This window comes from Juglans microcarpa x Juglans regia, chromosome 4D, assembly GCF_004785595.1.
Source record: "Juglans microcarpa x Juglans regia isolate MS1-56 chromosome 4D, Jm3101_v1.0, whole genome shotgun sequence".
Classification (NCBI taxonomy): domain Eukaryota; kingdom Viridiplantae; phylum Streptophyta; class Magnoliopsida; order Fagales; family Juglandaceae; genus Juglans; species Juglans microcarpa x Juglans regia.
This window is the reverse complement of record NC_054600.1, coordinates 29424366-29451340: the sequence shown is the minus strand read 5'-3', so window position 1 is coordinate 29451340 and position 26975 is coordinate 29424366. Positions and strand designations below refer to the sequence as shown.

At 35.8% G+C, this 26975-nt stretch overlaps 2 protein-coding genes and 1 long non-coding RNA gene across 4 annotated transcripts; 1 reads left to right on the top strand and 2 right to left on the bottom strand.

Moving 5' to 3' along the window:
- Nucleotides 1-4350: 4350 nt before the first annotated feature.
- Nucleotides 4351-5583, bottom strand: LOC121260848. Its single transcript, XR_005939799.1, has 3 exons — nt 5341-5583; nt 4518-4613; nt 4351-4385 (listed from the first exon to the last, which is right to left on the bottom strand). It is a non-coding gene; the product is annotated as an uncharacterized LOC121260848 (long non-coding RNA).
- Nucleotides 5584-6996: 1413 nt separating this feature from the next.
- Nucleotides 6997-9465, bottom strand: LOC121260281. The gene is made up of 3 exons (XM_041162106.1): nt 7454-9465; nt 7257-7344; nt 6997-7146 (listed from the first exon to the last, which is right to left on the bottom strand). The coding sequence occupies exons 1-3, from the start codon at nt 9463-9465 to the stop codon at nt 6997-6999; spliced, it is 2250 nt and encodes a 749-aa protein (XP_041018040.1).
- An 8945-nt stretch (nt 9466-18410) lies between these two features.
- On the top strand, nt 18411-19949 carry LOC121259193 (protein TRACHEARY ELEMENT DIFFERENTIATION-RELATED 7A-like). Of its 2 annotated transcripts, none has more exons than XM_041160699.1 (3): nt 18411-18671; nt 18810-18988; nt 19163-19949. In XM_041160699.1, the coding sequence occupies exons 1-3, from the start codon at nt 18542-18544 to the stop codon at nt 19694-19696; spliced, it is 843 nt and encodes a 280-aa protein (XP_041016633.1). In that variant the 5' UTR covers nt 18411-18541; the 3' UTR covers nt 19697-19949. The 2 variants fall into 2 exon arrangements, with proteins under 2 accessions (XP_041016633.1, XP_041016632.1); XM_041160698.1 differs by having other exon boundaries at nt 18810-18993; nt 19168-19949.
- The last annotated feature ends 7026 nt before the right edge of the window (nt 19950-26975 follow it).

Genomic DNA, 26975 nt, shown 5'->3' with positions numbered 1-26975 from the left:
CCCCCTCCAATATCTCCCGTACTAGTACCACCTCCTCTCCTTCCGGATCCTAGCTACCACCACGACCCCCACGGTGTTATTCATGCCCAGCACTAGCTTCTAGGGTATAGCCTCTTATAACAGGCCGGGTGGACTCGGAATATCATTATGAAAATAATTTTTTGGGCGAAAAATTAGTTTTTTATATAAAGTTTGACTCATATAAACAGTACCACACTACAAGAAACAGCGCCTTTCCCGGTGCCTAAATTCGCTGCTAATAATGCATAAAATCGCTGCAAATGCTTATTTGCAGCGATTTATGCTGCGTCGGCAGTCCGTCGCAGTTGTTGCCCTTTTAAAAAATTTGTCAGCGAAATGAAAAATTCGTCGCCAAAAATTTTTATTCGCAGCGATTTTTTCCCCCGCAAATATACTTAATTTCGCCGCAAATAATGATTGAATTTCACTCTTCTATCGCTGCGAAAAAGTATTTGCAGCACTTTAGATTGTTGCGAATACCCAAATAATCGCCGTAAATAGCGCATATTTTTGTTGCAGCGATTTTACAAACGCTGCAAATAGTGGCCCCAAACTTATTTGCGGCGACTATGTTTCGCTGCTAACACTTATTAGCATCGACTTTTAGGCGCCGCAAAAAACCTCGTCATATGACTTTGTTTTTGGCGTCCAACTATGTTCGCCGCAGATGAGGAATATTTCTTTTTGCAACGAAATAATAATCGCCGCAAAAAATCGTTTTGATTGTTAGATTGCTTTGATGTCCACTCTTGTTCGCTGCAAAAAAACTTTTTTCATTAGATTAAATCTTTTTGCGGCGAATTTTAAATCGCCGCAAAAGAGATTTTGAACCTAAAATATGCAGTATACGTACAGAATGCAAAATTTGTAGTGGGTACCTAATTCCCTGCTCCAACTGATTCACAACATTACCAAATAGTACTTTAATCCAATACTTGTAAGCATAAAATGTTGTACATTAATATATATAAATTCAAGTTCTCATCCAATACATCATCAATACATCATACCCTTTAAGGTTACTATAAACTGGCATATGGTGCATTAATGGAAGGCAATAATGTCTTACAAATGGGAGCAGCTAATGTCTCTTACAATTTTAATCATGAACAAACATATCACTTGCATCCACAATCCAAGTGATACAAGTATAAACAAATATCAAAAATATGCTTGCTTGGGTGGTGTTCATCCGCAACTTCGAGATATCGATCGTTGATGATTTGCGATGACTTGTATATTGAGGGGCAAAGATCGATCCAGCTGTCTGGAACAGGATTATCGCCGCAAATTTAGATTTATGCCTTCTACATTCACTCCACAAAAGAAATATCCATAAAATGAAAATCTGCAATTAATATAAAAACAAATGGTGTACATGAACAAATAATGGGGCAATTAATAGGAAATCTGCAGTGGAGTACACTGCCTTCTACATTATATAATTTTTTTAAAGCATAAAACTCACACGATTTCTTGGTAGAAATTATGTAAAACCTATTAATACATTCTAAACCAAAAGAGGAAAAAATCCATGATTTCTTTTCCATCTAGCTAGCTAGCTACCTAATAGAAATATATATTGTTAATCTAATTAAAAAAGGTATTAAAATGGAAGTATATATATGTATTCAAGATGATTATGATCTGTATTAGATCATGTGGTACATTATATTTGCATATACCACATGCATAAAAAAAAATATGATTCCAAATGTGCACGGGTTGTTTATGAAAACTTATTAAACTATCAAGCTGCCATCTACAATTTGAGTACAAGGCACGAATGAACATCAACTATCAAGCTGCTGAGAGTAATAAAAACTATCAAGCTCTACTCTAAAACAAGTAAACAACATAACTAAATTTAAGAAGAAAAGACTACATGTAGTGATGGTATTACCTATCCAGAAGCCTCGTATGATCTGAAGTTACTTCATGCTTTTGAAGGAATTTCTCCATTAATTCTACGAACATCCTATTAAACATAAACAAAGTTAGGTTTGACACCCACCACACTTATACATCCATCATAAAGTTCCCAACTCTTGAAAACTATAACATAATTTAAGGCCTAATTTGCAATCAAAGTACATATCAATACTCATCCCAAGCATGCTGAGTAAAAACCATCCCAGGCTCAGAGTCTAAGTCAAAACCTCTATATGCGTCTAAATGTCTAGGCTCAACAGGTACGCAATGGGATATGGGGGTAAACGTATAAGTAATTCACCGGTAGATATACAAGTGTTGATGTCTGTTCTGGTAATTTTTTACAGGATACCATCAAGTACCTTAAAATCTATTCGGTGGCGTAGCTCACGTCCAGGATATGTGCATAGTCCGAAGTATGTGTCACCACCATGATCAGTACCCTGTGCACATTTTGCATAATGCAAAATGTTAATGGATCATCTTTTAGCAAGTCTAAAACATACAAAGATACATGCATGACAGATAAGCAGAAGGAAATGGCTTAAAATACACAAACGTTCTGCATATATGATTCGGACTATGCATCTTTCATTTTTCGCTTCTAATTTACAGATGATTGAGTTAAGAAAGTTTGAAGATCTTTTACTTTTTCTTCTTTTAAGTCTTCTTTTCAACCAAAAGAGAAATGATACTTGGACGGTATATAAAATGACAAGTTATTTCGTTATCCCATTTATCATAGACTTTATAACTCAAAATATACTTTTCTGACTAACCTCTTGATATATAAAAGCGGACAAGTGACTGGAACTACTTAAAATAGAATCAGACAAGTGTCCAAAGGACATCAATTATTCTAAAAACTTAAACTTAAATTAACACAACTCCAACAATACATATCAAGCTAACACAAATTGGCACCACCTTGCCTTTATATGTGCAGCCAGAATCTGCACATGGAGCCCAGAAACTGAAACAAATGTTTTGAGTTTCCTAGGACTCAAAACAGATGTTTCATAGGGAAGACAAACTGCTATTTAGAGGTTAAAGAATCAATAATCATAAAAGTTTAAACTTTTATGAACTCAGCCCCTCAAGGTCTATCAAGTTAAGACACTAACCGAACATACGAAAATGGCAGATATGGGCTTCTATTTCTACCATTTGAATACTTTTAAAAAATTGAAACAGGGATTCTAAGTCTTACGGCAGCTCAAGTGGCTGCAAATAGACTAAGGCCTTTAGGAAGTGGTCCTCCAAACAGATTCCCAGAGTTTAAGTCATATTGCAGTATTGTCATTGCAAACTACCAAAAATAGAAGCCCATTCCAAACTACTTATTTTTACAATGTGATAAAACACAAACGGCCTAATTTGAAATTTGTATGTAACCCTTCATACACTAATTTGAAACGGGAACCAAACATACCGTTCATACTACAATCCCCACCTATAGCATACCATAACTAATTTGTGTACATAAAGTAGGCCTATCTATACTTGAGCAGAAGCACAAATTGGGAACTCGTATATAATGTATAAAAATTACATGAAATTCATATCATTTGTATAGAAGTCCATAGTAGAAGTAAATCGCATAGGGGAATGAAGACATCACCTGCTTGTAGACCTTCCGTGAATTTGTAGTTCAAATTCAAATTCTCTAAGTTCATTACTTCTAGCGTAAGACGACCCCACCCATGAGATACCATGTACATCCAATATGGTATGAATTAGCCTGTACAACAAGCAACCAAATGTTGTTAAGCATGCCAGTACTACACCCAATCGATATGTATAGTGAAAGCATTAAAGCGTAGATACTTACATGTTTGACTCATGTAAGTATGAGGCCTAACATCATCTCATAATTTTTGGTACATATTATCATACCTATTCCTTTGGATATAACTTGGGCCAATACATATGCTTTCCCAACCTAGCTTGCTCCCACAAAACATATACATATAACCTCCCATTGGATATATATTCTATATATATCTTGTCAATCCACCATCTTAGGCCAAAAATGCACCACAAAATACCACAAAAAAAATTCCCATATTTTTTTACAAAAAATATCCTCACTGAGTCTCTCGAACAGACTCAATGAGGGACGGGTTCGCAGCTAAGATGGCCCTCAACATACGATCGGTTTCATTTTGTTTCTCCATCATAACCTCCATGTTTGCCTTCATTGACGCCATCTCACTCTTGGAAGCTTCAGCCTCTTTCTTATGTTTTTCAATCAAAGCTATATACTCTTTCTCTCGTGCCAAGGAGTGTTTTCTTGTAGACTCGGGGATCACCATCTCTCCCAGTCCTCTTGCATAACCCGGTCGATGCCCAAGTACCTCTCTGAATACACCCGCTGCTGCTTCATCAGTTCGTTTGTCTGGTTCTAAATTATCCAGCTTTCCTACCATATCCTTCTGCAATATGACATAATGAACCGATTATGAACTTATATGTCCTAATAATGCATTTTTATGATTCAATCTGATAAATATGTATTCCGTCATTGCATTTAACATACAAAATTTATGCTATAATATACTCACATAAATGTCTTCGGTAGTAGGTGTCACAAATTTATCTTTCTTCTTGGACCAGTGGGTTTCCTTGTAGAAGTCCACCAAATTTGCATTTTCAGCACGCTACATGTGTGTGGTACGTGTGCATGTAACATATTCAATCAGATAATATATTACATATGGCATGGAGAGGTTAATCACTACTAAATGACTATCCAAACAAATGCTAAACAAAAATTCTTGATCATATATGAGAGAAAGCATGGGGATATAGCATACCCCTTTCGTGAAAATCTACATCCTAAATTTAACATTATGTTAGTGTGTGGTTGCCATGACATGAGCTTTCAAACCTTGTACCTTTTGTTCTAGCATCCTCACAAAGGATTTGCGACCAGTTGTGTGGTTAATTTTCAGCATCCTTCTATTGTCCCGATTTTTACTTGCTATTTTCTGTCATTGAAAACCAGCATTTTAAGCAAAAGTACATATAGTAATAAATATCCCATGAAAAGTCTGGGTTTAATGATTGAACACGCAGAATGCATACCTGGAAGGCCTCGCTACCCCATCGTTCACAGAGCTTAAACCATACTAGGGGGTGACCAAACTAGTCCCAGTCGCCAATGCCTCGTCATGGCTGCCATATGACATATATATGGCATGTAGTTGGTGGTGGAAGGCATTAAAGCGCTTACGAAGCTGTTTAGTCACAGCCAATTGATGGTTCTCTAAGTCCCAATCCAATTCAAAATCACCCTGCATAGCCCATTAAAATTTAGGGTGATCACTTGTGAATTATATATAGTATAAATTTTTAATGATCAACATCAAAGTATAAAAGTCTTACCCGAACACGATCGATTAATTCATCCTTATGCTCTTGGGGTACATCACTCCATCTTGGGTAGCTCATGTTGCAGTGATGTTTAATGATCCAGCTTAAACGTGTTGTAAACATGTTTGCATTCTCGCAACATGGTGCTGTTTCTCCACTATTTATCTTCAACAACACTTTTCCATGCTTACGTAATTTTTCAAATTCAGTACACTTCGCCGGCCCGCGACCACGTCTCGTATGTGCCTGGTTGGATACAGGCACAAGCGGGACATCCTCACCTGTATGACATAATCACAATAAGGTTGCGTTAGGGGTCTCATTTGTTTAAAGCAATCTTACACAACAACGATATAGCCCATTAAATTCACCTCGTATATCATTGTCAACTATACTGATCTGATTACTTTGAAGAGGATCTGGTTGTTCCCTCGGGGAGGGTTCTCTGTTTGCCTCTGTCTCCAGACATGGGTTCGCACAAGGAGTCTCCAATGGAGGGCTTGGAGGTTGCGTTTCATCATCTGAACTAGCGTCTCCAATGCGGACTCCACGTGGCCTGCGTGCACTACATCTGTACAACATACCAGTCCTGGGACGGGTTCCTCGTACACTGGGCAATGATCTACCTGGGCCGTTTATGCTTCTCATTAACTCCATGGGTTGAGATGAGATTATGATGGATTTTGCCTTGAACACTAACCAAAAGTCTCCTATTTCCGTCTACCTGAGATTCAACAATAGCAAACGTTAATTACATGAAGCTATTTAGAGGAAACATAACCATAGCAACCATGCAATAAGATAATGCATTAAAATGTCAATTTGTGAAACTATATATATTTGCATGAAGTACCCTCATTAATACTGCTATTTCAGGGTCCACGAAAAAACCCAATGAAAAAGTTAGAAAAATTTATAATAAAGTGCAGTTTGCAACCCAGCATACGATCCAATCCATGAAGGCTGCCTCTTTCAACTGATGCGCTGTTCACCTGGTTTCCAATGGTTGGCAGATGCCTATTCTGACTCCGTTTCTTCATCGGTGGATAGGTCCTCTTCATCTGAATATTCCCAATCACCATAACCATCTCCGGAACCAGATGGAACCATTCCATCATCAATAAAGTCTGTTGAATGTCTAGGCTCACCACCAACTGCCATATGGCCTCGTGCATCAATGTGGATAGGTTCTATATCAGTCCTACTAAGTGGAGTAGTTGATACTGGATATGCATCACAATGTAAAAGTGGATAATCATATGATGGCTCATTTTCTTGATATACATCATCCTCACTTGATTCGTCATCAATATCATCTTGAACCCTTGGCATTGGTGGAATGTCATACACATTCCTATTATTATACTTCTGCACAACATACCAGTTCCCCTTCGACCTTATATCTCTAATGTAAAAACACTGGGAAGCCTGGCATGCCAACACAAATGGTTCATTCTTATACCAAGTTCTGTCCATGTTGACACTAGTTATATGATCGTCAACTCGTACCCCACGCTTCTTATCACTAACATCAAACCAATCACAGCTGAACAAGTACACTCGACGACCTCCCATGTAGTGTAACTCCACAACATCATTAAGAACACCATAAAAGTCTAAATTATTAGTATCTTCGTCACCAGTTACCAACACTCCTGAATTTTGTGATCACCGGCGAAGTTCAAGCTGCTTCGTATGGAACCGTTTACCATTTATAATGCAGGCAGCATATGATGCAACCCAAGGGTCAGGACCACAAGCTAACGCATACAAATCAGCGGACACCCGTGGTGGGTTTCCCGTACGTTGGTCTTGAACCTACACAAATAGCGACCCAAAAATTTTGAACTTATACTTTCAAGTACATACTCAAAAGCAAGGTCGGGTTAATTATAAGTAGATAGAATATACCCCAATTGCTAACTTACACGTTGCTTGAACCAAGTTGGAAACTCAGTTTGATGCGTACGATCGACAGAATTTGGATTTGACAACCTACATTTCTCATAGTGCTCCCTGCATTTGGAGAACACAATCAGCCAATCAATATTAGTTAGTTACGTAAAGTCTACGAGATAGTAGTAGGTCGTTTCGAAAAAGCACAAAGGAAGTCATGATTGCTTACTCGAGATAAGGTCCAATCTCGATACAGTTGTTAAGCACGTACCATATGGCTGAGGTGCGGAGTTTATCTTGTAATTGCACATTACGAGCTATACCCAATGGACGAAGTCTTTGGTTGAAAACTTTGAAACCATCTATAGTATCCTCTTCTCCACCATCAATGTTGCGGTCCGCTCGATTAAACTTCGTTTCAACATCTTGGAGATACATGGAGCAAAATGTCAAACACTCGATGTGAATGTAGGCTTCCGCTATTGAACCTTCTGGACGGGCTTTATTCTTAACATACCGCTTGAATTTGCCAAGATATCTTTCGAACGGATACATCCACCGATATTGAATTGGACCCCCGAGTATGGCCTCACCCGGTAAATGGACAGCTAGGTGGACCATAATATCGAAAAAAGAAGGAGGAAATATCATCTCTAATTTGTATAGAATGGTGACGATATCAAGTTGAAGCTGGGATAAGCGATTCACATCCAGGTTTCGGGCGCACAACTCTTTGAAGAAACTGCTAAGTTCAGTCAATGCCAATGCAATATCACTCCTTAAGAACCCCCCAACAACAATAGGAAGCAATCGTTGCAAGAAAACATGATGGTCATGGCTTTTGAGGCCAGTGATTTTGCAATCACGTACAGATACGCAATGTGTGACATTGGAGGCAAACCCATCTGGAAATTTAACCCCAGCGAGCCACTCACAGAATTTATTCCTTTCATCTCCATGTAATGTGTACAATGCACGTGGCATTGTAACACGTCCACCTTCAGACTTAAGATGCAATTCTTTTCTGAAGCCCAAGTTCTCCAAGTCACGCCGAGAATTTATATTATCTTTTGTTTTGCCAGGAATGTCCATTAAAGTGCCCAATAAGCTATCGGAAATGTTCTTCTCAACATGCATAACATCTAGATTATGTCGAAGCCGCAACATTGACCAATAAGGTAGTTTGAAAAATATGCTTTTCTTTGTCCAGTTCAACTGTTCTGCAGGGCGTTTTCTCTTCCCACAAGATTTTCTAAATTGGACATCTCCAAGCATTTGTAGTTGAGTTAAGAGACCTGCTTCTTCAACCCAATTTGGTGGCATGCGATAATCTTCTTTACCGTTGAACAACCCTTTCCTCGTCCTCCAAATGTGACCTGCCGGTAAGAGACGTCGATGTCCCATATAACACTGTTTTCTACCATACTTCAACCAAATAGAATCTGTGCTTGCATTGCAAGAGGGACATGCCAATTTCCCTTTTGTTGACCACCCAGAAAGATTTTCATATGCAGGGAAATCATTAATTGTCCACAATAAGGCAGCATGCAACATGAACATTTCCTTTGTAGAAGCATCATATGTAGGTACCCCATGTTCCCAGAGTTCAAGCAACTCATCAATTAACGGCTGCAAATACACATCAATGTCATTCCCTGGTGATTTTGGACCAGGGATAATGAGTGATGTCATGAAGAACTGGTCTTTCATGCATAACCACGGCGGCAAGTTATACGGGACAAGAATCACTGGCCAAATGCTATACGGTTTTGCTAGGTTGTTGAAGGGATTGAAGCTGTCGCTTGCCAGACCGAGCCTAACATTGCGAGCATCCCTAGCAAACCAACAATGGGCTTGATCAAATGTCTTCCAGGACTGAGAGTCAGCAGGATGTCTCATACTAGTCTCATCGGGTACCCGCTGCTCTTTATGCCATCTCATATCACACGCAATCTTGTCTGTCACAAAGAGACGCTGCAATCTTGGCTTCAAAGGAAAATGCCGAAGCACTTTTTGTGGGATCACTCGTGACCCATGTGTATTTGGCATCCAAAGCGAAGCCTTACATATAGGGCACTCGTTAAGATCAGCATATTCCTTCCAGAATAAAATGCAGTCGTTTGGGCATGCGTGTATTTTGTGGTACTTGAAATCCAACCCTCGCTCCAATGACCTTGCCTCCTCATATGAACTAGGCAATTTAGCATCAGGAAAGGCAGACCGTAGAAGGCTTATGAGCATATCAAAAGACTTGATTGACCATCCACCAAGCGTTTTAATATGTAACAACTTCACAACGAATGAGAGCTTTGAGAATTTAGTGCAGCCGTCGAAAAGAGGACGTCGAGCATCCTGTAATAGTTGGTCAAAAGTTGAGTTTGGGGAGGGATGTGGTATTGATGGCTGAGTTGACGATGTAGTGTTGTCTTCAGGTGCATCTCCGAATGTGCCTGCTCAGATGTCATCTAACATACGGTCCATGTCATCAATGTACTTCTCTTCAACTCCAACCCCGGGATCGGTGTCGTCGTCAATGATGGGGAGTGTTTCCTCCTCCCCATGAAATATCCACTGAGTGTAATTTGGATTGATCCCTTTTATGAATAAGTGAGACTCCACCTCAAATATAGGCAAGAAGTGGTTATTACAGCATATACGGCAGGGACACCGAATGCGATCACTTTCCTCACAATGGTTTTGTGCCATTGTGAGGAAATTTTTAACCCCTTCAGCATATGCAGGTGATACAAGTCTATCACCCAAATTCATCCAGCTTTTGTCCATCTAAATAAAAAGAAGACTCGTCAAATTCTGCTATTCGTCTCGGTGAAGGATGATATGATAGGTTATTACGATATTCTATATACATATGAGATAAGAAAGTGTAAAGAGGGATTTATGAGGTACTGAAAATCACCGCTGGATTTAGCACGAGGAAGTGATCATGAATGTGGCGTTCAGACTTCTTACATCAATACATATTAATATTAATTTATGATATGACACAAATATCAAACCCATAATATTTTTAACAGTCTTGTAACCTAACATGATCATCATGAACTAGTAGATATGCATCAAACTCAACATGACATATAAGTTGATAGATACATATATATAACCACAAGATTAATATTCAGGACCTAGAAAGATAACGCAATCAAACTCACCCACATGATCATCAATATCAATGATCTATATATTAACAATTAATATTATTGGGCTTGATCATCATAGGCATCTAGTACGTACTAGTATTGACATTCGACCCATAATTCATTTTTATAATGGATCGATGAACTTCTCCATGTTCAGACCTTTGCCAGTGATTAAAATATAAATGTGCTTTATTTACATCCTTAATATCGACTATTTTAGTAGTGTTGTCCAAATTTTTGATGATTCTATGCCTATGTATATATATTTTAAGAGAACTTCGAAAAAAATATCCATTTAACTAATTATTATTGAGTTATATTTAATTAGGAGGACAAAATTAAAGAACAGAACGATTAATACTTGAACCCCCACCTCCTTTTCCTATGTACCATTAATCCCTAGCTTTATTGAATCATTTTCCACCCAAAACCTACAAATTAATTTGGGATGAAACCAGAATGATAAGTTTATCTTATCATCTGCTTATACGTAAATCAGATCGGGTTATGTCGCACTGCTAGCTTGAGCTCTTTATTGTATGAGGGGGGGAGGTATTGTGAATGATTAACTATTAATAAGTAGCTTTGGAGTAAGAACACTAGTACTGCATCATACTTACTAAGGTTTTAGGGTCTCATATATATATATATATATATATATATATATATATATATATCAGAGTAAATCCAAACACATGGCACAAAATATTCCGTCTAGAGTTTATTAATATACTTCATTGTTCCTTAAGCATTAATGAGATGCTTAAGGAACAATGAAAAACATAGAAAGCTAGAAAAAGGAAAAGAGGAGGAGGAAATTTTGCTAGAGAAGATCTTCTAAATCTTTCTAAGGTTTTGATGGGCTCATATAGATTTGTTTGGATTTTCTTTACTTTAATTTGGTATCCATATATGGGTAGGCAAATAAATCGTGAAGATTGCTAAATGGTCATCTTGCCATTTTAGTAAATAATGGTTCTTACTTGAATTATTCTATTCTCAAGCTAATTTGGTGTTCCCTAGATCCTTTTTCTACTGAACCCTTAGATCAAAGGACTGTGTAAATTGAAACTCACACAAGATGCAATTAGAGCCATAGATTTGTAGGGTAGGGGAGGTATTGAACTTTATGCAAACTTATATAATGAATGTGTGGCTAATAACTGCATTTTTATGGCTAAATAATAATGAACATTATAAAGAATTGAAAGTCATGGGTGCCATCAGTATGCAGGAAGATGGAGAGAGAAAGAGAGAGAGATGGAGAGAGAGAGAGAGAGAGAGAGATTCGGTGGAGAGATAAAAGTTTCATAACTAGTCCTTTCTTTCTTTCTTTCTTAATCATGAATTGAACCTAAACCCGAAATTCACAAAATATCAATTATTATCAGCAGGTCCATATTAATTAATTAGGATATAATGCTGAAATTTGGATTCATAGCCCATCGAAGAAAAAGATATATAATACATACAGACTAATCAATTTATATACTGCATGTTTGACCATAAATAAAGAAAGTGTGTGGGAACAATGAGACTCCATCAAACATAAAGTTTAAGCAAACATAAATTTTAAAATTGTGATTTAAAATCTTTACAAAATTTTTAGAGAATATTAATGATGACTACAACTAAAAATACTTTATTTATCTTCTTCTATGTTTTAAATGTGTTTAAAAATAAATATTATTTTTCAAATAAACCTCCTTAAGAATTGACATTTTCTCTAGCTAGCAAAATATTATATGAAATAAAATTACATGAAAAATAATATTAGTTTGCTTGAAAATATGAAGTTTTGTTCATAGCCTTGAGGGCCAGGCCGCCCCCCTCGCCTCCCCGGCCCTTGGCTTTGTCGACCATGCTAGCCGGTATATACGCGGTACATAAGATTTAAAAATAAAAAAGGAAAGGACATTGAGTTGCCTCAAGGTGCATTAATGTACGTACAATGTTGTTTTTCTTAAGACATATTTTGTTCATAGTAAATTAATTGTGTGCATCAGGTTACAACAGATCTGATTTGTAGATCTTCTTGATTATATATATAAATCATGAAGCTAATAATATCTTCTCTTATATAGAATACGTACTTTTTAACTACATTTAATTTGCACAAACGAAGTTAGGCAGCTTGAATACTCCAAATTAAATAACTATTAATTAATTACCAATATATTAGAGGAATTAATCTCTTTCTAAAGAAAAACACGTTATACACATTCTAACGATCGATTTTGAAGCAAATAATTATTTGTAGCTTTTCATGTGATTCACAATCATCATGATCATGATCATTAATATTGTTACTAGTAACAGTAGCCTTTTCATGTGACCTCATGAACCTCTCGCTAAAGATAAAGTACTACTGGTACTAAGTTGGTAGTCTGTGATAATGGGCATGAGTTTCATGATGTCCTCATAATTAGCATGATCATGCATAACTTCTTATCTATCATATTACGTATATACTTCTAAGTTATTCTCGCTATTCAAACCCAACTTACAGGCCACCAGCTCATCAGGGCGCTTTGGCAAATATCAAAAGTTGTTAATACATTGTAAAGTTAGGAATAATACTACTAATTATAATAATCATCCATTAATTATCTGATATCATGTAATTAGAGAATGAAGAATAGATGATGTTCATTGAGGATCAGATGATGGACAAAATTTTTCTAAGCACTCTTATTCAAACATTGGCAGCATGAGCATATCAATCATCAAACAATTGTTATTCAATCAAAAACTTGTTATTCACGAATTCGTGAATAACAATTAAATAGAAGTGCAAAAAACAAGTGGTCCATGTATTTGGATTCCTATACTCATCAATTAAATATAAGAAACTTGATCAACAATTTCTAGGTAGTTTTAAAAGAAAGAGAATAAAAAAATAGCACAACCTAAACATCATAATCATGCTTTTTAACTCCACTACAACTCCATTTAATCCCAATACTTCAACGCAATCCATTTCCATCCAAACTTCAAACATTAACACCAAACATCTCATTATAATGCATTTATGTAGCATTTAACAAAGTCAAACATAATTATGCAATTACAAACTATTTCTACGCTCATAAGACAAATACTAGTATAACCAAAGAGTAAATATTAAATCTGTCCATTACAATCTGAAATTACTCTTGAAACCTAGGTTGGAAATTCATCAACAATTCATCATCCATCATCCAACCAAATGTTGGAAATTTTAACCCATTTCATGCAGGCATATCCAAACAAATGCTGCTTTAATAACTAAAAAAAAAAATTCATTGGGTTTAATTTGTTGTGCCCGTAACCCAGGCACTCGGAATGAAGTTTGCCAGAGTCGAAGAAACCCAAACACTTGCTCCCGCTCGGGATTGTCAAATGTGTGTGCAAAAGGAAACCTAAGCATAAATATTATAGCAAAACAACCCCATTTCTAATTGACCCAAACGATTTCATTAAGAACCATGAAGAGCTAGAACAGAGTAAATTACCTTGGGAAATCGACTCCAGCTGAGTGGATCAGGAGATGAATGGGACGGAAAATAGACTCCAACCCACTTTGATTCAGGGTCGACGATGATGAAGAACAAAGCCTTAGGGTGCGAAAAAATGAGACTTTTTTCACTGGTGTCGACTCCGCATAAACTGACAAAGATGCCAATTAGTGGGTTTTCGATGGGGCGGAGTCGCGTACATCGCTTACGCGAGACTCACTGGACTGGAGCAGTGCCGATGTTAGTGGTTTCATTCGGTGGAAGTTGATTAGAGGAAATTTTGTGTGGGCGGTGAGTAATCTGCAGCTAGAGAGAAATGGAGAAGATGAAAGTTGGGGACGATATGTGTGAAATCGGGATTTGGGGGAAATGTTTTACTTTTCTGGGGTGTTGGCGCCGAGGATCTAAAATGACTATTGCAGCGATTATGTTGGACGACAAAAGGTTTTTACCTTTTGCGGCGGTTAAATTCGCTGCTATTATCTTCAAAATCGCAGCATAAAATCCATATTTATTTGCAGCGAATTTTATGCGCTGCAAAAAGTTTAAATTCGCTGCAAAAAATAAAATTAAAACCGCGCCCCTTCGAAGCAGCGTCGAACTGAAAATCGCCGTGAATAAATGATTATTGCGGCGATATTATTTCCAGCAGACAAAAAATCGCCGCAATAGACCTTTTTTCTTGTAGTGCCATAAGTTTTTTCTTTTACGAGTTTCTGAAAATTTTTGGGGCAAACTGTGAGTACTATCACAATATATAGACGATGATGAGGAGCAAGTTCATGAAGTACTTGTTTATTTGTAGGTGTGCGTACCGCTGATTCTGTTCAAATTGGGAACGCTAGGTTATGAACCGGGAGAAATCGGGCCTTCCACTTATTCTCAAGGCCATCAAAATACCAGTTGAGGTAATTGTCATCCCAGACGTTCAACTTCCTAATTAAGTGAGCTTCGCAAGCTCATCATGTGATCATTTGCACACGTCCTATGCACATCTATTGTTTACATGAGCTTGTTAATTATCACATCATGTATACATACATACATACATACATATATAGTTCGGTCATGTGCGATTTTTCATAAATTGTCGTTTGCTCATGTACTGCACGCATGCACTGTAAGTTTAGTGAATTGAAAGCTGATTGCTTGTAACGACTAATTAACGAGTTGAGTTTGTTCAAAATAACTCGACGAGACATTGAGATCAGCTGCATGCATATCTTTGCAATATTATGAAGTAAATAAAGGCCAAGACGCCAAGTATATATATAATTTTGGGTTTACTACACGGCCAGCAGTACTTGTACTATATATATATATATATAAAATATATATATTAATTACGCTTTACTTGTTATTTATTAGTCATGATCATGAAAAGGATGTTTAGTTATAGATAATTGGATAGTGTTTAATTTCGTTGATGAGATATACAGATCTCTTGTTTGACCGTATATAATATATATATATATACCTATATACCTATAGGACTTGCATAAATAAATCAAATGCCATTTAAATTGTTTACCACGACCTACACAACTTATAATTAACAGCTGATCTGTACGTAGATGCCTTAATTTTCACTCAAAATTTGTCATTTTCCAGTCACCATAGGAAGCCATGCGCCATCCATTCACACTCCCGGCCCATGTCCTCGAATCACCACCTCCGCCTCTTTTGACGCCATCCAATGCGGCACATTAATTAATCAAACTTGCTACCCAACTCAACCATATCAATATTGCAAATATGTTCTCTTATTAGTGTCATCTTTTTATGAAACTCCAACCACATCGTCTGATCTTTGCTTTCCATGCTAATATTGCATCCCGCATGAGTCTCTTCTGTTGTTTATCCGAGAGTCATTTGTTTTGTGCCTCCCTCATATATACTCATATTAGAGAAACCTTTTAGTAAACAATTAAGGCACTTCTCATGTTTTTCTCGTCGTTGTTTTAATATGGGAATCATTCCCGCATGAACTTGTAACTCTTACCATTAATTATATACTTTAAAAAGATGTTCCCATCGATAGCGATAGGCAACAAGAAGAAAGATATATATTAAGATAGTGGTCATTCTAGAAGCCCAATATTTATGCTGTATTAAAAAATCTGGGGAGAAAAAAATGTTATCTGCTCTAAATTGCTAAGAAAGGCGTACTTGTGATAAGGAAATAACCAAACCGAGAGAGAGAGAGAGAGAGATCACAACGGTACAAATTATGAAACTTCCAAGAAAATCTTACATCCAAACATATCCTAAGTATTCTCATCTTATTTTACAATATTACATTCAATTATAGGATTTGCAATTGAATTCTTCGATCCAGCGGGATTTGCAGTAGAATGATCACTAGAATAGAGAGAGAGAGAGAGAGAGAGAGAGATCACAATGGTACAAATTATGAAACTTCCAAGAAAATCTTACATCCAAACATACCCTTAAGTTTCTTATCTTATTTTACTCATGACATTACTTCAATTATAGGATTTGCAGTTGAAATATTCTTCGGTACTCCAGCGGGAGTTGCAGTAGAATGATGATTCATTGATGATCAGCATGTGGGCATCATTCAGTTAAGCAAACAATTTAGATTATTGACGTCAAATCTGTACATGTAATTGAATATACATACAAAGCTACACGCCAAAAGAAAACGACTAGTTAATTTTTTTAGTCCACTGTTAATTTCATACGGAGGGAGGCATCAAGCTAGGCGCAAGCTGAGGTTGGCACCTTATCATGCCTTTCTGGGGCCCGGCCTAAGGAGTGTTATTAAAAAAAGAGTGAAACATATAAAAGCATGCAATATAATATCATGTCAACTTGGAATACTGTTGCAAGCTGTAGTAATATATATGTAGGTTAATTGGTTCTTTAAATAGTTCAATGTGGAAAAGGGTTCGAATTACGCAATATGCATGTTTTTCTTTACTTCATCAATACCCATTGACAGATAATTAATTAGGTGAATCTTGAAAACAAAAACAAACAAAAAAAAAACTCATGATTGGGTCATGCCAACCTCATGATCATCAGCTAATTGCCTTGATGCCTTCCCCCGAATGAAATTAGCAGTGGACTAAAAAAAAGTCCTTTTCTTTTGGCGTGTAGTTTTTCTCTTATATATATATATATATATATATAATATTTGAGATCAATCGATGAATCATAATTCTGTTGAATTCAATTCAATTGCGAATCCCGGTGCAGAGGAAGAATTAATCAACTCATGCAAATCCTATCATTGAAGTAATATTGGAAGTGAAATAAGATAAAGAATAATATTACTTAAGGATATGTTTGGATGCAAGATTTTCTTTAAAGTTTTGGAAACTTTTGAGAACAAAAATTTTTAAAGAAAAGTTGTATGCATGGAGTTTTATCAGAGTGATAGAAACCATTAAAATTATGTTTGGATTGAGAAATTAAGTTGTTCGGATATTTTTTTTTATTATTATTGGTATTAAAAAGTGAGGAAGCTTATTGAAAATATGAAGAGAATATTAATTTTTTTGTGAGACGGGCCGGCTTTTTTTCTTTTGGTTCTATAAACATTGGTTTTTTTTTTTTTTTTTTCATCAAAGAAAATGTAAGAAGCTAAGCTAGCTTTGGTAATTGAGATTATTTGCATATATATGACCTTAATTAGTTTCAACCGATGTTCATGAGTAGTAGTTACCGTGTGGTACTACTCTTGGTTGAATAATAACTGCATGATCATCTGACCAATCATCCAATTAGAACCCAGATCAGGAAAAAGATCATAACTTTATGAGAAACGTAATGAATAAAAAGTTCACCACGGAATATATAGAGGTTACAAAATTGGAATCGCATGCGACATGATGTGATAAGGATTCAGTACGTAGTTCTTATTTGGCGGCCTCAAATATTTTAAGGACGACATGAGACTATATGATAAATGATTCTCATTTATCTCTCACAGAAACATATATATGATACTGATAGTAACTCTGATTGTGATCCTTCAGTTTGACTTTATCATGTCTATATATATGCAATTTGGTATTATTTTTTAAGGACTCAAATGAGCTAATTATAATTAGGCTGGAGAGAGATATATATATATATATATATATATATATATATTTTAAACGTGTTCATATATACTTTTTACTTTTTAGATGGGTTGGCGCCACATGGCGGTTGATCAGACCAACCAATAACATGATATCGTACGTATAACAAAATGTCATCAAGTTTTGGAAGGAAATTTAAGATAATTCAGATCGGTTGAAGCATTTTATTCATAATTTTATAAATTATATATAGACATGACATCAATTGCAGTAGTACTATAATTTAAAAATGATCTCTTCCATCCCTTTCAAAAATTAAAAAAAAAAAAGAAAAATTATTATCCATCAGTAGTACTTAATCCTATATATATATATATATATATGTATATATATATATAATAAGTAACATATAATTTATATATACACCGACGAGCACAACTTGAATTGATATTGATAACTTACATGCGTAGTGTCTGAAGTTGGACTAACTAGGAAGCTAAAGAGTCTTGAGCCCGACCAGTACAAATAGTGCCCATCATGCATCTGCTTTGTACGTCCACCTTAAGTAGTACTGATCTCTTCAAAATCTCTTCCCAAACTATCTTTAAAGATGAGTTACCCGTATTACTCTCCACCACCACCATCTACGCCACCCCCTCCACCGCCTTCAGCGGTCCCATGTAACCCCCCGCCACCACCGCCGCCAAGCCCATCACACAATCAGTATGGCCAACCCAAGACACCGCCACCACCTCGCCACCGCCACCACCACCATGGCCATCCCAAGCCACCGCCACCACCTCACCACCACCACCACGGCCATCCCAAGCAGCCACCACCAACTCCAACGGTCAACCAACCTCCGACTCCCAATCAAGCACCGCCACCTCATCCCATAGGTCCTCCAACTCCTACAATCAGTCCGGTTTCACCACCAAGATCACAACCAATTGCACCAGTACCACCTTCACATCATGTATTTCCACCGCCAACACCGAATAATGGCCCAACCCCAACGCCCCCACCAGACGTTGCAGCATCTCCGCCAACAGGCCCAACCCCCTCAAACGGTTCTGTTCCGCCACCAAAACCGCACACTGCTCCAGCTCCAGCACCGCAACGAACTCTAGCTCCTCCAACTCCCAGTACTGTGGCAACGCCCCCGCAGCTTGTATCTCCACCAAGTCCCACCATTAGTCCAGTTTCATCCCCAAACTCACCACCACCGCATAAGCCACCACCATCACCATGGCCAACAAATTATGGTCCAACTCCGCAACCAATATTACCTCCAACTACAGCAGCACCACCACGACCATATTCCCGGCCACCCACTCCCCAACCTGGCGAGTTCCCGCCAGTCTTTGGGCCTTCTCCTTTTAACTCTGTCCCACCGTCGTCAGAAATTGGGTCACCGCCGTCCGGAGGCAACCACACAACTATTATCGTTGCCTGTGTCTCCGTAGGCGGTGTGCTCTTCCTTGCATTCCTCTTAGTTGGTCTCCTCTGCTTGGCAAAAAAGAAGAAGAAGCCAGTGATGGTTCCTACAGCCGCTTATGTTGAAGAACACGAAGAAGTTCGTGAAACCGCCGCAACAGGTCCATTTGGAGAGCAAACTGTAACAATGTCAGTAGAGGACGATGTAGAAATTCATGAAGTAGTGGGTACAGGTGCTGCTATTGGTTTGCATGGAACTGCTGGAGGAGGCCCTATGTATGGAGAAGGGGTGCATGGCCATGGCGTTCCCCCTTATACTCCAAGCTAGTACCAAAAATATTGGCGCTAAAGCTGTCTTCATCGTCTAGTCTTCTCCATTCACCTGTTCGTTTGTCTGTTTATTTGTTTGTTTGTTGGGCTGAGATATCATTCATTTACTTGGCCTCCGAACCCCCTCCCCGCTAAGGAAAGCTCTTTTATTTTATTTTTCTGTATTTTTTTTTTCTTATTAATTCATGTGGAGTACTGGATTGGAATAACGAATGGAGATGTTGAAATTAATGACAGTGCGCGTTATGATACTCACCTCGCAAACTCAGAGACGATTATATGCGCGGAGAGATATTACTTTCTTATTCTTATCTAGCATACTTTCTCATAAAAGATCCATTATATTAATATTAGAATTTGGGATAAAAAAAAAAATTAGAATTCCACGAAAAAATATTAATTTAACGCTATAAAAATTTTCTGCCCGTATTTATTTCTTCCTATATTTTAAAATTGATTTGCATCAGTCCAGTCGCGGCGAGTACACAAAGGCTGCAAACATGACTTTTTGGGGTGGTGATATAGTCTATAATCTCAATTGAGAAATAATAATTGAATTAAAAAAAGGGAATAAATATGGAAAAAATTAATTAATTTTTAAAAATAAATTTTATTTTTTTTCAACTGTATAACATTTTTACACTTTACGATTATTTACTAATCACAATTATCGCGGTCAAGGGGCGAAGCCAAAATCCCAACCCCTCCCGAAAAGTCAAAAAAATTCACGAGCAGCCCCCTCCCAAGAAAAGGAAAAAAAAAAAAGTTTCTGCTGGGTATATTCCTTGCTAGCTGATAATGGCAACGTTCACAAGGTGGCCTCTTTACTTTTTAAATATAAAATCTAAATAATTTAATCTTGTTTTAAAAAATAAATTAGTTTCTACGTGACAGTTTATAATGCTATATGTTTTCGTTTAACGTTGGGACGAAAATAAGTTAACCGAGCGGCGAGAGACTTCTTTGCAATGAACTTTTGGTAGAAAAAAATAAAATTATAAAAATATAATTTTACTGATTTATTGGTAAGATAATTTGACGCTTTTACGAGAGAATACGATCATTGACTAAATGTGGATTCGTGTGGAACTATTGTATGTTTACGGATGTTATTATCTGTCACGCAATTATTTGATTGGTGCGGTCAGTCAATGGAAAATTATTAGTAGAAAAGAAAAGAAAAAGCACATGCGCGACAAATACAGCACTGTATGATCTCGTTTTGCGGGTCATGCTGTACTTTGTTTTTATTTGGCTGTGGGTTCCTACTACCACAGTACCATGAATAGTTAGCGTGGAAATGTGCAAAACTTACGAGAAAAATATTCTCACAACATATATTATAAATATTATAAAATAAAATATTCTTATAAAATAATGTCACTTTTATAAAATATTTTATTAAATTATCTTTCATTTTAAAATATAATTATATAATATATGGTAAAAAAGAACGTGTATTTATAATTTTTTCTATATTTATGGTATCACACATTTATGACAATTATGGGAAGGTTTAGTAATGTTTAAACAATACTAAAATAGTACTACTAACCATTATTGGGTCTCTCGAATTAATAAATTAGAGAAAACCAGGTCCAACATAAAGACACAAGACGTGAGAGTACTTTTAGGGTTTTTATGGACCGCTTCATTTTATTAATAATGGATGGTTGCTATCCTTCTAAGATACTTTCACATTTGATAAATTATATTCTCAAATCCATGTGTAGAACGTATTTAGTAATTTGATTAAAATAAATAAGTTTTAAATTTTTAAATTTTATAAATCAAATATTATAACTTAAAATACGTGATTATTTTCGTACCAAAGGATTGAATGGATTTTAAATACAATTCAATCTCAATTTAGTTCCGAAGGAGTGTAAATGTAAAAATAGTAGCACGTGACTACAAACAGCAACGGACGTTATTATAGTGGCCGCCGCGCCGGGCCGAAGTAATTAGCATTGGGACTAGCGTAGTCATTTAAGTGGGCTGAGAAACAGTAACTGTCCAGTAGGGGCCCAAGTATATACCATCGTAAAGATATCATCATGGGCTTGGTCGTGGGCTATCTAGCTCGCCCTGTAAATTAGAGCGCACTAGATTTCCGAGTTCCAGCCCAATTAAAGGAGCAAGAAAAAGCATTGAACAATAAAAATAAAAACAAAAAAACTTGCTCTCCCTCCCTCGTTGTCTCTTCTTTAAATTTAAAAAATTTCTCGAGATAAGTCTTTTTTTTTTTTTTTTTCTCTGAAAAGTGATTGTTGGGTAACTATTTTTTTGTAATATTTTTACGTATAAAATGCGAATACATCGTTCCACACAATATTATTACACATATATATAGTTTGATGGACCAAAGTATATAGTGCTTCAAATTCAATCTTAATTAATTACGTCAAATTTACAAGACCGGCCATGTGCATGAGTGTTTCTAAAAACAGTTTTATTAATTGGAGAACACAAGTAGCACGCACGTGATGGTCTGATCATGTATATTAATACTGGTGGTCCGAATTTCCATACCGCGTGGTCCATGATCAGTAATCATCAATGCAGAAATGAGAAAGACAGGAAGTATTGTCGTTACCATATGTGTTGTCGAAATATTAATGAGATGCATGCATGTAACGTAGTTGCATTCCTTGATCGTAATAGTGCCCGATTACAACCATTAATAATGCTAATTAGACGAACAAGCTAGGCGGCTACATTGAGTTGTTGCTTTTGCATAATAAATGCACTTATTGATTTCATACTAATCAATATATATCTCCTTATATTTAAAAGCCGTTATAACCGTGAATAATAATGAATAATATAATATAAACAGTGATTCGTATTTTAAGCTTTTCTTCTTACACCTTGCGCGTCCCTCTCTCCATCCTCGTCCCTCCTCAAAGCAAAATCACAGTAAAATCACCACAAAAATACCACAAAATCAAAAAATACCACACAAATCACCAAATCAACGCACACGTTTCACACAAATCAGGATCTTCGGCTGGAGCTTGGGAAGGAAGGAGAGTCCGTGAGAGAGAATGGGCATGCATGAGGGGTAGATCGGGGCCATGGGTGGTTGTGGTAGGTCGATGGTGGCCAGAGGAGGCTCATGACGGTGGTTGGACACCGTGGGTGGCGGCGCACGGAGGTGGAAGTGGGAGAATCCGTGCGTGAGGGAGGTGGACTTCTTGGGGGCAAACGGCAGGGAGATGGAGGCCGAGCTCGCTGGAGGGGGATGCCCGGTGGGAGGAGAGACTACCGTGGAGGTGGTGGTGTCGGAGGATGGCGCACGACGGCGCACCAACATCAAGCCCATTCGGGTTGTGCACAACCGAGAGAGAGGAAGAGAGAGCGTGAGAGAGAGAGACCAGTGTGGGGGGACTCGCCGAAGTGAGGTAGTGTCGGTGGAAGGGGCGGTGAGACTCACCAGCGCATGGCGGCGCCGGGCTGGACAGAGGAAGAATCGGCTTGGAGAGGGGGCAGCATACCGCGTACGCGTGAGCTGAGGGAGGAGAGAGAGAAGGGAGGGAAAAGTGAGGGAGAAGGAAGAGGGTCTGGGTATTTAACCCAATCCCTTCGTCTTTGAGTCTTCAAAACGATCTAACGGTAGAAGATTAAAATATTAATTTAAAAATACGTAAACATTAATTTAATTAAAATACTGAAAAAAATTAAAGTAAAATATTATTTAAACTAACACACGGGAAGATTTAGATTTGATAAAGTGTGGAAAAATGCTGTGAAAAAAATCAGAAAACAGAACCCAAGAGAGCACAACCGTAATAGCAAGTCATACTGGGGCATAAATAATTAAAATTTTTAATATAATTTAAATTTCGTAATATTCTAAATTAATTAAAATGAGTTAAATAAAATAATTTTCTACCATTATAATATTTTTGGAGTTTTCAAAATAGAAGACATATTTTAATGATGAAAAAATGTGAGAATAATATAGAAATAAAATACTGTATTTTTTTAGTACTCCCTAAGTGATTGAGTAGTATGGTTGAATTCTACAATTCATATATTTTGCTAAGAAAACTATTTCTAAAATATCTAAAATCTTTTAATTTTCATATCACTCATATTATTGTAATATTTATTTTTGCAATATTTGTAGGAGTTTTTGTAGCTTTACATATAGACTGCTACTTTGGAGGAATTGACTCATAATTTTATGATTGGGTTCTTTTTCGTTTCCTAACTATAATGTATTTTTCTCTATTGATACATATTCTTTTGCACTCCAATAAAATTAATTCAGAATTTTCTATTCTCTGACTAAGATCATGTTTTGGTTTCGCTATTTTTAAATTTCATTTTACCACTCCCCGTTTTTTATTTTCTTCGATTGGATTGCTTCGATTTTTATAATGAAGTATTATCATTATCACTTAGATTTTTTGCATCTCTTTTTACTTTTTAGGTGTAGAAACTGAGTTCATAAAAGATTTTCTATATATTACTTATTTTGTTTATGATTACGGTTTTTTTTTTTTTTTATATAACACAAAATATATTTATATTTTACAAAACAATTTATTTTTCATTCAACCGGATAAATGTGCCTCTCACATTGCCCAACTGCTAGAATATATATACATATATATCATGCATCGATCGCGCGTCATGAGTAGTACTGATCGATGGATGCATATATATAGGCCGATGAGAGTAATTAATCCCACTAGTACTCTCGTCCATTTCCGTCGATCGGTGATCTTATATATGTGACAAGACATGATCATCAAGTGGCCAAGAAAAAAACAGAGAGGTTTGGAACTTGAAGAGACGTGTTCAATGCATGCTAATTAATTGTTTTCCCACACGTTTCCATTTTGACTATATATATATATACTAGTAAAGGGCAAACACGTGCATTGCACGTGTGCCCAGTTGTGAGAATATAAAAAATATTTTAAAAAATAATATTTATGAAATCTAAAAATATGTAATAATAAAAAATAAGTTAATACATAAAATTATAAAATCTAATTGTTTTGTTTATATCTTATAATTGTTATTCATTATAAAAATAATCATATATATAATTTGTAGAGTATTCATGATTATAATATAAAAATTTATATGAACATATTTATAATTACACAATGTTCTATTGTAGAAAAAAAAGTGATTATTGGAACAAAAGCATTATCATTATAATTACAGATAAAAAGTAAAAGTTATCTCATAATTACATATGAAATTTTTATAGCTATACATTATAATAATTGGAAGTCTAGAAGAAACTCTCTGAAATAGTTATTCTGCTGTCTCAGGTATGTCATTGACAGATAATATGTTAAGTTTGTTTTGACGCAGCTTCCCAAATTCATTCATAGATGCACCTAAAACAATCATTCACTGTTTATTTTGAATCTTATTTGTAATGTTCTCTATGTACGAACGATCGTCCTGTAATGACAAAAACATATAAAAAATAATTTGTTAAATTTATTAAATGTGTCTAAAAGTATAAATCTTACCTGCTCTGCATGTTGTACAATATCTGTTGTTGTACAATCAAGAATTCGTTCCACTGTAGGTTCAAAGGCTACTACTGCGATCGAGCTACTGTCATCAAATGCCTCTAAATAGACACGAGATCTAGGAATAATAAATAAGTTATTATCTCTTGGTATTAGCAAATAGTATTTTATAATTATAATGTAAAATTTGTTAACTTGAAAATATCACGATGAGTATTTACCTTGGTTGTGCAGTTGTTAGTTCTTTACAATTATAGCATAAAAACTCTTTATCTTTCTCGTATCCAATGGTTTTACTACAGTTTGCACATGATAAGTAAAAAAATGGTTGATGCAGATCGGATATTGTAAATTTCCCTTTAACCAGAAATGTTGATCGCTGCATTAAAATTGACAATTAAATATATAAAAAAATTTAATATTATCATGTTAATAGAAACTAATAAATAATTAATATTCTAAGTTCAAACATATGAACTGTTTAAATTGACAACACAAAAATTACAAATGTAAATCACATATCATCAAGCTGACTTCGATCATATATGTATTAAATATATAAATAAAAGTTTAGTATTATTATATTAATTGAATCATAAGAAACAATTAATATTTTAAATTTAATCACATGCATTTTTTCAAATTGACAACATATATTTAAGAAGTTTTTATCTTTTATCTCTACCTAATTCTAAACAATTTTTAATCTTTAAATTCCAAATTCATAATAGTTAATTTAGAAAAATGCACTGTTTGAAATTTACAACACACAATTCAGAAATTCTTATCTTCCATCTCCATTTTATCCCGACCAACTTCCAATCTCCAGATTTTTTTCAAATCCACAATATCTAATATAGAAACATGCATTGTTTCAAATCCATAAGACACAATTGAGAAATTTCTATCTTCCATCTCTATTTCATCTCAACCAACCTTTAATGTCGATATTTTTTTAAATCTATAAGACACAATTGAGAAATTTCTATCTTTCATCTCCATTTCATCCCAACCAACCTCCAATCTCCATATTTTTTCAAATTCACAATACACAGTTTAGAAACATGTACTGTTTGAAATTTACAACACACAAATCATATTAATTGAATCATAAGAAACAACCTCCAATCTCCATATTTTATTCCGGCCAACCTCCAATCTCCATATTTTTTTCAAATCTATAATATCTAATATAGAAACATGCATTGTTTCAAATCCATAAGACACAATTGTGAAATTTCCATCTTTCATCTCAATTTCATCCTAACCAACCTGCAATATTCATATTTTTTGAAATCCATAAGACACAATTGAGAAATTTCTATCCTCCATCTCCATTTCATCCCAACCAACCTCCAATCTCCATATTTTTTCAAATCCACAATACACAATTTAGAAACATGTACTGTTTGAAATTCGTAACACACAAATCAAAACTTCGCATCATGCATCTCTATTTCATCCCGACCAATCTCCAATCTCCAAATTTGAAAAAAACATAAGAAATTTAAAGAAGTGAAAAAGATAATTTTTTATAACAAATAAGATATGATTTTAAGCAATAAAATTATACCGTCATTGCTGGTATGGACTTTAAGGCTTCGGCAATTTCTGATATTTTTATTAATGGATTGGTAGAACTGCCTGAAGTTGACGCGCCTGTTCTATTCAAATTTTTGGCAATTATTTCTTCAAGTAACGAATTGTTTTTTGTTGCCCTGAACATTTGAATTAATAGATAAAGTCAAACATTTAAATAAGAAGAAATATATA